We start from the raw sequence: 12,977 nt of genomic DNA, 5'->3' as shown, positions 1-12,977 counted from the left end.
CTATTCTAAAGTTACTGTCTTTTTCCACGCTCCCAATGCAAGGGGCCTGGGTTCGATGCCTGGTCAGGGAACTAGATCCCACATGCTGCAACTAAGAGTTCTCATGCCGCAACTAAAGATCCCACATGCCACAACTAAAAGAGCCCGCATGCAGCAACAAAGATCCCGCCTGCCACAACTAAGACCCAGTGCAGCCAATAAATAAATAAATAATTTAATTAATTAAGTTACATCTTTTTAACTCGCACCTTCCCTATCCACAGGGAGAAGTATTGAAGGTATAGAAGGTGTTTTTGTTATAAACTTGCTCCCTTCTACCCAGCTTCTGCTAAACAGGTGGAAATAGGAGTTATGGTAATTCCAAATGGTGATGATGTTACAAGAAGTTAAGGTTATGTTTGTAGCTTTTGTTTGTAACTGGGTAATTAATTTATGCCAGTCTGTCATGTTGAATAAGAAATACTGGTTAATGATTCCCACTTGTTTGGTTTTTAATTTTGTATACACATTTTGACAGTTAGAAATTAGTTTTTTATAATACAATCTATTCATCTTTCCCTTTGTGATATCCTTCATTACTTTTCAATTTTAAAAAATTACCAAAGTAATACATGTACACAGTTTTTATAAAAAGAAGGCCAAGTAATTCTAAATAGCTTGTAACGAAAAACAACAGTTTCTTGCTTTATCTTTCAGTGTCTCAGTATCAGTCAGGATTTGATTAGAGAAACAGAGCCACTAGGAATGAAATAGAATGAAGTATCTATTGTAGAGATTTTACCTTACACAACTGTGGGAGCCCGCTGAACAGTCTGTATAAGGCTTTTGCTTCTGTGTCTGGGCTGGGGCCTAAAATCAGTAGGGCAGGCAGTCTGAAAGGGAAGATGGATTTGAAGCGGAGGAGAGCACTGCCTCAGCCTCTCACCCCTTTGGCGACAAGGCTGGGAACACAGTCTGGGGCCACATCAGCGCAGGCCTTCCATCACAGGAGAAAAGCTATGGATCTACGCTGTGAGTAACAGGAGCCATTTGGTGTCTGTTAAGGAGGAATATGAAATTCTATCTTTATTTTAAAAGATATTACACGAGTATCTAGGAATTTCTAAACAAATCGTCCATATATACACTGGTTTTTAAATATTTCATTTTAATAAATACCTTATGTTAAATGTTCATTTGATCTATCAGCCATTCTTTGAGTTTCCTAATATCTATTACATACTGATGACGAATCTGTCATTCCAAATTATGAGTACTACAACAGTGGTGTCTTCTATTTACACCATTTTGTGGTAGAAAGCCCTATTTAATTGTTTAAACGAAATAAATAAATGCATGAAATAAATCCAAAGATACACTGTGAAAAATACATTTTAATCCAAAAGTCTGAATATTAGCATTTAGTTATTTACAATGGTATTTACAATCAATTTTACTGTAACTTTTGTGAAGAAAGAACTATGTACATAGAGCTATCTATATACAACATACAAACCATAACTTCCTCACAACATACAAATATTAACTGTGTAGAAAAATGGTAACAGTTAAAACTCCTACAATTCAAAATCACCATAATTAAATTAGATCCTGACAAATTTTGCTGGGGTTGAGGAATAATGGTCCAGTCAGAACAGGAGAGGAAGCAAGTGTGTACAAATCCCACTTCTTCCCTCTTTTAAATCGTTGCTCCCTTACTTAGCTGACCTACACTTGAAGTAAAACCTGTCCCTGAATTCTGAATAGAATTCCTGTACCTGGACTTCTAAGTCCCAGACATTGTTTTAGGCCTGTTGTTATGAGTACATAGCAGATGGTTTTAACTTTGGGGTGGACTTTTTTTAGATATCAGTGCTAATGATTAATCATTTTTATGACTGCCCAATGTTTGTTCTAATGGTGGTCAAGAAACTACTGCTCAGGGATGCCTGAACAGTACGTTTCCTGTGTGTTTTTAGTGAAGTTGTCTGTCTGAACTATAAACTTAATGTTTTGATTAAGCCTCACTCTGACTGAGAAGGTAGGTGAGAGCAGTGAAGAGCAGCTCTATTAAGATCAACCAAATGATTCTGAATCCCTGCTTACTACAGAAGAACTGGATGAAAGTTTTAAAAAGCCTAGGCTAATAACATCATCCACCAATCACTTTCCTTAAGGTTAAAGCAGCCAACAGTCTGTCACAGCATTTTCTAGATGATAAAATAAAGCTTTTTTTTTAACTTGGTGATAGATACTGTTGATAACGGCTACATTTTATTTGATTCAGCCCTTGGTTAGAAATTCAAACCTTAATTAATATTTTATTCTTGTAGAAAAATACAATCCATTTTATGAGTTTCTAGAAATAAATTATGGAGAAAAATAGACACTACCTGTTCCTAATTGTCTCCTTGGAAATTAGTCTTTGCCTGGGAGGATACACACACTTAATGTGTATGCAATATTTAACTTCAAAATATATTTAATTCTTTTCTATCTCTTTTAATTTTCTAAGTGACTAGTAATAAACAAGCTAATGATTACTGGGCAGTAGAGAAAAAACTTTTAGTCATTTTTCCATCCAAGAATTTCATTAAAGAAACATGTGGCATGTCTTATGGTAGTACAAATACAAGACAACTGGAAATCCATGTTCACTTTTTAAACTACAAATGGTTGGCAACTGTTTCCTTAATAGTTATTGCAGGAGTAGGTCCAACATGAGTCCATATATAGCCCTTCTCTGGTCTGGTGGGAACTGTGGGAAATGGTGATGAACGTGACTTGAAATATTCAGAAGGTGCATGACAAACAAATTCCAAGTATTCCATCTTCCTTGGAAGATCCTCCTCTGGTCCTAGAAGGCAGCCAACATTCACATTTTTGAAGATATATATCATTTCCATAAAATGTTAAAATTCCTAGACACTAGGAGAAACTGGTCTGGTGGTAACTTGACATTAGCCCTTGAAACATATATTATTTTGAAGTTACTTTCCATCATTTTTTTCTGCTTTAATTGCTTAAGGAATATAACATTCTCCCCAAAATATAACTCAATATAGAAAGGATTCTAAAAATAGTATTTAGCTTTATATAGTGTTTATTATGTCGACACTGTTCTAAGTACTTGATATATATATCAATACTTTGAATCCTCACAACAACCCTCTGAGTTAGGCACTATTATTATTCCCATTTTACATGAGGAAATAAGGCAAGAGAGATCAAGGAACCTGTCTGAGATCACATAGTTAGTAAGTGGCTGTCCTAGGAACCCAGACAGTCTAGTTCCAGAGTCTGTGCTCTGAACCTTTATGCTATGCTGTCTCCTTTACAATCTGAGGATTAGGAAGAGGAGGTGAGATAGAAGTCCTAGAGGTGATTCAGTCATGTTACTGCCTCTGCTGACAATCCTGTCTGATAGAACAGGTTAATGAAAGTTCACTCTTCTGTGTATCAATACTTACAAGCAGAAGACTAAAACTGCTTGGTCATGTATCAAACTTGACATGCAGCTGGGAATAACAGTGGTACTTTACTTGTCCTTGAGTTCTCTCTGAAAAAAACCTTTTGTATCTTTTTTCTTAGAATGCAAAAGTAACGTATGCCCATTGCAGAAAGGTTGAAGAGTTTGGGGTAATTTTAAAACTCTGAACACTTTCAAAATTCTATTTATCAACAACTTCTTCTTGTGAGTCTACGTCAAGAACCAATTCTTTAGTCAGCCTTGAAATTAATGAGTACAGTGGCTGCCATTTCAACTACCAACAATGATATAAAAGGTTGCAAAAGGTCTAGGATGATGTGTGTGACATCTAGAGGGACACATAATGGGAATTTGTAAGATTTTAGACATAAATGTGACAGTTCCTCTAGAAATCATTTTTGAGTAAATTTTTATATGTTACCTAAATAACCTAGTTCTTGAGCAATAAATTCTTTTAATAGAGTTTAACCATGGGTCACTCAGAAAAATCTTATCCACATAGCATTCTAGTACGTGCATACTATACTGCCCCGGAACTCAAAATAACGTATAGCCCTCAAACCCCAGCTATATAAATTTCATATTTTCTATAATAATCTCTACTTTTTTGTACTTACGTTTCTCTGTTATGGACTGAATTGTATCTTGCCAAATTCATATGTTTAAGTTCTAATCCCTAATGTGATAATATTTGGAGATAGGGCCTTTAGGGAGATAATTAAGGTTAAATGAAGCCATAAGGGTGGGGCTCTAATCCAACAGGATTGGTGTCCTTATAAGAAGAGGAAGAGATGCCAGGAGTGCACACACACAGAGGAAAGCCCCTGTGAGAAAAGGTGGCTGTCTACAAGCCAGGAAGAGAGCTCTCACCAGAAACCCACCCTGACAGCACCTTAGGACTTCCAGCCTCCAGAACTGTGAGAAAATAAATTTCTGTTGTTTAGCCCACTCAGTTTATGGTATTTTGTCATGGCAGCCCAAGCAGATGAATATACTTTCACATAATAATGGAAAATTAACTGGGTTCAAGAACCTGTCTGTTACCTGTCAAACTCACCTATGATGTAGGATGCAGGATCAAACTGGTCCCTGGGGCTAGAGAGAGTGGGAATGAGCCACGTCAGTGCTGCACTCTTCTCACAATACTGGTCCTGGATAAAACCCCTGATCTGAGCATAGTAGGGTTTTCCATCTTGTTCGTCAATTACAGAAACAACATCTCCAATTTGGTAATAGACTCCCTGGGGGAAGTAGAAGAGAACCCCATATTTAAAATAAAAATAGGAGGTGGAGTCAAGATGGTGGTGTGGGAAGACGTGGAGTTAGTGTCTCCCCACAACTAGGGCGCCTGCTGGCCAATGGTGGTGGACTCTGACGCCCAAGGAGATGGGAGGAACCCCAAAGTAAACCAGTAGGACGTAGGGGGACTGAGGGGGGAGGAGAAGTGGAAGCCAGACAGGATCAGCACCCCTGAGGCTGGGCAGATCAGGAGAGGGAGGTGGGAGGGACTCTCCGGGAAGAACGGGAAAGGAGCAGAGGGCGATTGCCCCACCCACTCGGGCCCTGGGAGCCTGATGAGCTCCCAGGCCCGTCCCCTGCACTCCAAAGCCCCCTCCAGGTCTCGTGGGTCCCTGGGGGCATAGGAAGGAGGCCAAGGGGAGAACAGGAGAGGCAGGTGGGAGGGGCCCTCCGGGAGGAGCAGGAGAGCAGTGGAGGGCAACTGCCCCACCCACTTGGGCATGGGGAGCCTGCTGATCTCCCAGGCTGGTCCCCTGCCCTCCAAACCCCCCTCCAGGCCGCGTGGGTCCTTGGTGCCATAAGAGGGAGGCTGGGGAGATCAGGAGAAGCATGGGGTAGGGGCCCTCCCAGACTGGAGGAGCAGGAGAGGAGAGGAGGGCATTTGCCCCACCCACTCGAGCCCAGGAAGCCTGCTGGGCTCTCAGAGGAGGTCCCCTGCCCTCTGAGACCAGGGGTGCGGGGCACGCCTGGACCCCTTCTGTTCCTTGAGCCTAAGCCCCACCCCCCACAGCCCCCAGGGCCTTTTCCAGCCTGTGGGTCCTAAGCATAGGCCTCGCCCACCACCCAAACTTCACCCTTGCTTAGGCCCCACCCTCCATAGCCAAGGCCTTCCCACACCCCTCCTTTTTTATTTCTTTTCCCTCCTCCTCTTTTTTTACTATTGTGGTACTGATGTACCTTCTGGTTGTCGATTAATCTACATTTTTATTTTTATATTCTTCCTAACATATCTGTTAGTTTCCTAGTCTAATTTTATGTTTTACTTTGTTATTGTTCTTTTTTTTTTTTTTTTCCACTCCAGGTGTCCTGCGGGATCTTGGTTCACGAGCCTGGGGTCAGGCTGAAGCTCCTGCAGTGGAGCTCCAAGTCCAAACCACTGGACTAACAGAGAACCTCAGACCCCAGGGATTATTCATTGGAGTGAGGTCTCACAGAGGTCCTTATCTCAGCACCAAGACCCATCTCTACCCAGTAGCCTACAAACTCCAGTGTTGGAAGCCTCAGGCCAAACAACCAGTAAGACAGGAACACAATCCCACTCATAAAAAAAAAAAAAAATGAGATGGCAAAAAAATATGTCACAAATGAAGAAGCAAGGTAAAAACCTAAAAGACCAAATAAATGAAGAGGCAGTAGGCAATCTACCTGAAAAAGAATTCAGAGTAATTATAATAAAGATGATCCAGAATCTCGGAAATAGAATGGAGGCACGAGTTGAGAAAATACAAGGAATGTTTAACAAAGATCTAGAAGAACTAAAGAGCAAACAAACTGAGATGAACAACACAATAACTGACATGAAAAATACACTAGAAGGAATCAGTAACAGAATAACGGAGGCAGAAGAACGAATAAGGGAACTGGAAGACAAAATGGTGAAAATAACTGCTGAGGAGCAGAAGAAAGAAAAAAAGAATGAAAAGAATTGAAGACAATCTCAGAGACCTCTGGGACAAAACTAAACACACCAACATTCGAATTATAGGAGTCCCATAAGAAGAAGAGAAAAAAAAAGGGTCTGAGAAAATATTTGAAGAGATTACAGTTGAAAACTTCCCTAACATGGGAAAGGAAATAATCACCCACGTCCAGAAAGCACACAGAGTCCCATACAGGATAAACCCTAGGAAAAACACACCAATACACATATTAATCAAACTAACAAAATTTAAATTCAAAGAAAAAATATTAAAAGCAGCAAGGGAAAAACAAAAAATAACATACAAAGGAATCCTTATACGGTTATCAGCTAATTTTGCAGCAGAAACTCTGTAGGCCAGAAGGGAGTGGCAGGATATACTGAAAGTGATGAAAGGGAAGAACTTACAGCCAAGATTACTCTACCCAGCAAGGATCTCATTCAGATTCCATGGAGAATTCAAAAGCTTTTCAGACAAGCAAAAGCAAAGAGAATTCAGTACCACCAAACCAGTGCTACAACAAATACTAAAGAAACTTTTCTAAGCGGGAAACACAAGAGAAGAAAAAGACCCACAACAACAAACCCAAAACAATTAAGAAAATGATAATAGGAACATACATATCGATAATAACCATGAGTGTAAATGGATTAAATGCCCCAACCAAAAGACACAGACTGGCTGAATGGGTACAAAAACAAGACCCATATATACGCTGTCTACAAGAGACCCACTTCAGACCTAGGGACACATACAGACTGAAAGTGAAGGCATGGAAAAAGATATTCCATGCAAATGGAAATCAAAAGAAAGCTGGAGTAGCAATACTCGTATCAGATGAAATAGACCTTAAGATAAAGATTGTTACAAGAGATAAGGAGGGACACTACATAATGATCAAAGGATCAATCCAAGAAAAAGATATAACAGTTATAAATGTTTATGCACCCAACACAGGAGCACCTCAATACATAAGGCAAATGCTAACAACCATGAAAGGAGAAATCGACCGTAACACAATAAAAGTAGGGGAATTTAACACCCCACTTACACCAATGGACAGATCATCCAATCAGAAAATAAATAAACACAAGCTTTAAATGACACAATAGACTGGATAGATCTAATTGATATTTACAGAACATTCCACCCAAAGGTGGCAGAATACACTTTCTTCTCAAGTGCACATGGAACATTCTCCAGGACAGATCACATCTTGAGTCACAAATCCAGCCTGAGAAAATTTAAGAAAACTGAAATTGTATCAATCTTCTTTTCTGACCACAATGCTATGAGAGTGGAAATCAATTACTGGAAAAAAACTGTAAAAACCACAAATACGTGGAGGCTAAACAGTGCACTACTAAATAACCAAGAGATCACTGAAGAAATCAAAGAAGAAATTAAAAAATACACAGAAACAAATGACAATGAAAACACGAAGACCCAAAACCTATGGGACGCAGCAAAAGAAGTTCTAAGAGGGAACTTTATAGCAATACAATCTCACCTCAAGAAACAAGAAAAATCTCAAATAAACAATCTAACCCTACACTTAAAACAACCAGAGAAAGAAGAACAAAGAAAACCCAAAGTCAATAGAAAGAAAGAAATCATAAAGAGCAGAAATAAACAGAAACGAAGAAAACAATAGCAAAGATCAATAAAACTAAAAGCTGGTTCTTTGAAAAGATAAACAAAATTGATAAACCCTTAGCCAGACTCATCAAGAAAAAAAGGGAGGGCTTCCCTGGTGGCGCAGTGGTTGAGAGTCCACCTGCCAATGCAGGGGACACGGGTTCGTGCCCCAGTCTGGGAAGATCCCACATGCCGCAGAGCAGCTGGGCCCGTGAGCCATGGCCGCTGAGCCTGCGTGTCCGGAGCCTGTGCTCCGCAACAGGAGAGGCCACAACAGTGAGAGGCCCGCAAACACCCCCCCCCAAAAAAAAAAAAGAAAAAAGAGAAAAAGGGAGAGGACACAGATCAATAAAATTAGAAATGAAAAAGGAGAAATCACAACTGACACTGCAGAAATACAAAGGATTAAAGAGACTACTACAAACAACTATATGCCAATAAAATGGACAACCACGAAGAAATGGACAAATTCTTGGAAAGGTACAATTCTGCCAGACTGAACCAGGAAGAAACAGAAAATATAAACAGACCTATCACAAGTAATGAAATTGAAACCATAATTAAAAATCTTCCAACAAACAGAAGTCCAGGACCAGATGGCTTCACAGGTGAATTCTAACAAACATTTAGAGATGAGCTAACACCTATCCTTCTCAAACTCTTCCAAAAAGTTGCAGAGGGAGAAACACTCCCAAATTCATTCTACGAAGCCACCATCACCCTGATACCAAAACCAGAAAAAGATATCACAAAAAAAGATTATAGACCAATATCACTGATGAACATAGATGCAAAAATTGTGAACAAAATACTAGCAAACAGCATCCAACAGCACATTAAAAGGATCATACACCATGATCAAGTGGGAGTTATCCAAGGGATGCAAGGATTCTTCAATATATGCAAATCAATCAATGTGATACACCACATTAACAAATTAAGGAATAAAAACTATATGATCATCTCAATAGATGCAGAAAAAGCTTTTGACAAAATTCAACACCCACTTATGATAAAAGCTCTCCAGAAAATGGGCGTAGAGGGAACCTACCTCAACATAATAAAGGCCATGTATGACAAACCCACAGCAAGCATCATACTCAATGGCTCCACACCATACATTTTCATTTTAAAAACGATTCCCATAATCTACATTAAAAAATACTTAAGATCCTCATATCGTATTTCATTAGGCAACTTCCTCTCCCAACTCAGCTCTGGATGAGATGTTTTATAATAGCCACCTACAGGGAAAAATAGCTTAGAAAGGAACAAAAACCACAATCACACCTTATACAGAGTAGCAGAGACTTTTAGACTAACCCAGCATTTTAGTAGCACATTGTACAATAAATTCAAACCTTCCTTCAGTAACTACAGATGCTCACCTTGTAGAAGATTGATTCTGCAGTGATTATGGTGGAAACTGACTCAGGGGCTTTGATGGGCTGTGAAAAAACAAAAGTAAAAATATTAGCACATTCATAATGTGTGTGTTTGTGTGTGCGTGTGCGTGTGTGTGTGTGTGTGTGTGCGTGTGTGTGTAGCGTGTACAGGCATTTTTCCAGCCATATATGAGAGTTCTGTAATTTAAGAAATACTAAAGTTGTTGTTTGGTGACAAGAACTGCAGTAAAAAAGAAAAAAAAGTGCTTTTCTGATCGTTGTGGCAAAGCCTGGTCTGAATACTTCTGCTACCTTTAGCTTAAAAATTGCTGAGCCCCAAAGGACCGGCTCCTGACTACGTGGCTGAAATCTAACAGAAGCCTTCTCAAAGCTTTACTACGCATTCTAGTTATAAAAAAAATCTGGCTCTAATGGCCAGAGCATGACGGAGGTGGGAATAATAAAAAACGTGTCTCCTCAAAGACATTTTCCATCTCCACTTAACTATGGAACTAGTTATGACAGTATCATCAGAACTAATTTTCTAGCAAGCCTGAACCAAGGCTAAAGGAAACTTTCTTGGGAGTTCTTAGTAACTTGCCACCACTCAACCATCATTGAAATTCCTTCCTAAGCTGTGACACACACTTTCACGCCACAACACAGTAACTAGGCCTTCCCAAATATGTCTTGGTATTATCCTTGAAGAAAGGCGTTGTTAGAGAAATTGATATTAAAATACTTGCAGAGAACATATTCCACCATACTTAAGAGGAAAACATGTTTAGAGCATTTAAGTGTATACAACTATAGTCCAATATTTACATGTTTTGTCTAGTCAATAAACACCTCATTTTAGAAAACTGAATTATAAAACTCTTATATAAATTAGGGGCAACTATTCTAAACAAGAAAAAGGATCCACAATCTGCACAAGAATATAACGCAAGGCTTCTCTGAGTTTTTTAAATAAACACACCCAACTTCAGAAATGCCTTTACTGGTAAGTGAAGCATTCCTGTTCTGAAAGCAAAGAGTACCATACTGAGGTTTTAAAAAAATAGTATATAATGCATTGCCCATTGTGTTTGACCACTGTCCCTTGTATTTACAAAAACAATGAGAATTTACTGCAACAAAAATATGCTTTCCACTACCCCAGCACAAGTCTTTCGACCATCTACTTGCTCACAGAAGAAGAGATAAAGAAGATTTAGTAAAATTTTTCATTCATATTCATCAAGTTGATCATTATAAATCAGTAAGAAACGTCTTCTGGGGCCATAATAACAAACAAATATGGAAATGAATGAGTTTCGGTATTATTTATTAGAGCTTTAAGAATGAAAAAAAAAAAGGTTTTCCCAGTATACCTGGCCACACCAAGAACTATAACCCCATCTCATCCTTTCCAGAGAACCCAGTAAAATGCGCTGGAGGTTTAGGTTTCTTTTAGAATATTTTATATTTCCCAGAGAAAAAAATAAAAGCTAAAAAACCAGAGACAGGGTATTATTAACTTTATAAACAGTAAGCCTCCTACAACAGAGCTCACTCCCTTTTAGAAAGTCTGGACCAGTCCCCAGAACACTACAGAATAGCTGCCAGAGCAGAGTCCAAGTTCAGTGATGAGAGATGAAGGCAGTGGCAGGACACACTACACACACAATGCCATTACAGTACAAGACACTGTCCACAATCATCTTACATTTTTTAATTTAAAAATATGTCTTCTCCCTTTTCCTTTAGTGGAAACTTTCTTTTCAGCAGCTGGAGCAGATTTGTATTTAGTGTTTCTGAGCCGAGCGGACCTCCTGTGAATTTCCTGCTTACTCTGTTACATAAACAATTAAAGAACAAAAAAGAGAAAGAAATAAAAAGTGCAGAAAGGTTGCTGTCCCGATACAAACATCTTACAAGGATCCCAGAGTATGCACTTTAAACGATCATTTAAAAATTAAGTAAGAGTGCACCTTTTGTTTTTATGGCGGGTAATCACACCAACTGGCCTAATTCAAACAGGGAGAGCCTTAGGCAAGCGTCTTCAGAGCACTGAAAAAGGTGTGAGCTACTTGTGATAGGTCAAAGGGCAGCAACAAGAGTCAGTCCAGGCCAAGGCAAGAACTATTCATCGGTTGTGTTTATAACAGAAAAATGCTTAAAAACTCAACTCTCCTACGCCAGAGAACGGGTTTGGTATGCCACCTCCTGCAATGTAATACTTATGCTGCCACTGAAAATGATGACATGATAATCTTAATAGCACGACATTATGACAAAATGAACTTTATTAACAGGTAAAGAGGTCCAGTAGCATGACTCTGCTGACATCTCTATGTATACATGTGTATACTGAGATGTCTGGTTGCTATCCAAAACATTACAATGGGGGAATTTCTGAAGCGTTTTCACTTTTCTTGCTTCTCTAGCCTTTCAGTTCCACACTAGAAAAGGTGCTGAGAATGGGCCGAACCAAAGACCATGTTCTCAACCGGGATGGGAAGGGGCGGCCCGGCCCAGTATGAGCACGGCGATCCCGGGAGGCCCCCGCCCGCCCGGCCTCCGCCCGCCAAGCGCCCGGTCGACCTCCGCCGGAGGGAGGGGCCGGAGGAGCTCACCTGCTTGCCGCCCCCGCCCCCGTTGCTCTGCGGAGGGGCGGCCGAGGTGCTGGCGAAGGTCGCCGCGCCGAAGCCGCCACCGCCGCCACTGCCCCCCGTCCCGCCGGCCGCCCCCGAGCCGGCGCCCCCGCCGCCCGCGCCGCCCCGGCCCGTGCAGTGGTGGCAGAGGATCTCCCCCTGCGGGCCCTTCTTCCACATGGAGGACGATGTGGTCTTGCAGACGCTGCAGGTGGGCTTCAGGCCCAGTGGCATCGTGGCCGGCTCGGGCGGCCCCCGCGGGCGCAGCGACACGGGAATGGCGACCGCCGGCTTTCGGCGGCCCGCTGGCCGGCCCGTCACTCCCAAAGACAGAAAGAGCGGCCGGGCGCGGCGCCGAGCTGTCCACCCTGGGACCAGGCCGCGGCCGCTGCCCCCTGGAGGCAGGAAGCCTGTTCCGCCCGCTCCACCGCCCGCTCCAGCCCGCTGCGGTCCCGGCGCCGGGAGGCGGGGCCGGGGCGGGGCCTGGCCTGGGAAGAAAGCCGAGCCTTGGCCTGGGGAGGTTTCCGGCGATGCGCGGGGCCCGCGCCCAGGCCGGCCCACCTGACCGGAAGTGCCCCGCCCGGGACTCCTGGGACAGAGCACGGTTCGCGGAATTTCCGGTCTTAGGCCTATGATTGACTACTAAAATACTGCAGGCTCAAGTATAACTAAAATTCAGATAAGCAGCGAATAACTTTTTAATATGAGTGTATCCCATGCAATATTCGTTGTTTATCTGAATTCAAATATAACTGGGCATCCTGTATTTTTATTTGTTAAATCTGGCACTCCTACTTAGGACCCCTTTACACTCTTTAAAGTTATAATTTAGACCCCCAAATACGTTTGCTTATAAGGGTTATATCCATGGACATTTGTGTATTAGGAGTTGAAACATTTTCAAGCCAAA

The 12,977-nt window shown here is 41.3% G+C and overlaps 1 protein-coding gene across 3 annotated transcripts; it reads right to left on the bottom strand.

The window, feature by feature from the left end:
* Window positions 1–745: 745 nt before the first annotated feature.
* GATAD1 (GATA zinc finger domain containing 1) lies at window positions 746–12,595 on the bottom strand. Of its 3 annotated transcripts, none has more exons than XM_027102445.1 (5): window positions 12,050–12,595; window positions 11,140–11,265; window positions 9,435–9,494; window positions 4,527–4,710; window positions 746–1,036 (listed from the first exon to the last, which is right to left on the bottom strand). In XM_027102445.1, the coding sequence occupies exons 1-5, from the start codon at window positions 12,299–12,301 to the stop codon at window positions 1,005–1,007; spliced, it is 654 nt and encodes a 217-aa protein (XP_026958246.1). In that variant the 5' UTR covers window positions 12,302–12,595; the 3' UTR covers window positions 746–1,004. The 3 variants fall into 3 exon arrangements, with proteins under 3 accessions (XP_026958246.1, XP_026958243.1, XP_026958245.1); XM_027102442.1 differs by lacking the exon at window positions 746–1,036 and adding an exon at window positions 1,354–2,836 and having other exon boundaries at window positions 12,050–12,581; XM_027102444.1 differs by lacking the exons at window positions 746–1,036; window positions 11,140–11,265 and adding an exon at window positions 1,354–2,836 and having other exon boundaries at window positions 12,050–12,580.
* Window positions 12,596–12,977: the final 382 nt, after the last annotated feature.

This window comes from Aethalodelphis obliquidens, unplaced genomic scaffold (genome assembly GCF_003676395.1).
Source record: "Aethalodelphis obliquidens isolate GAN/ISIS:26980383/991018 unplaced genomic scaffold, ASM367639v1 scaffold5, whole genome shotgun sequence".
Lineage (NCBI taxonomy): Eukaryota > Metazoa > Chordata > Mammalia > Artiodactyla > Delphinidae > Aethalodelphis > Aethalodelphis obliquidens.
The sequence above is the reverse complement of the archived record's forward strand: the minus strand, read 5'-3'. Positions and strand labels throughout refer to the sequence as shown.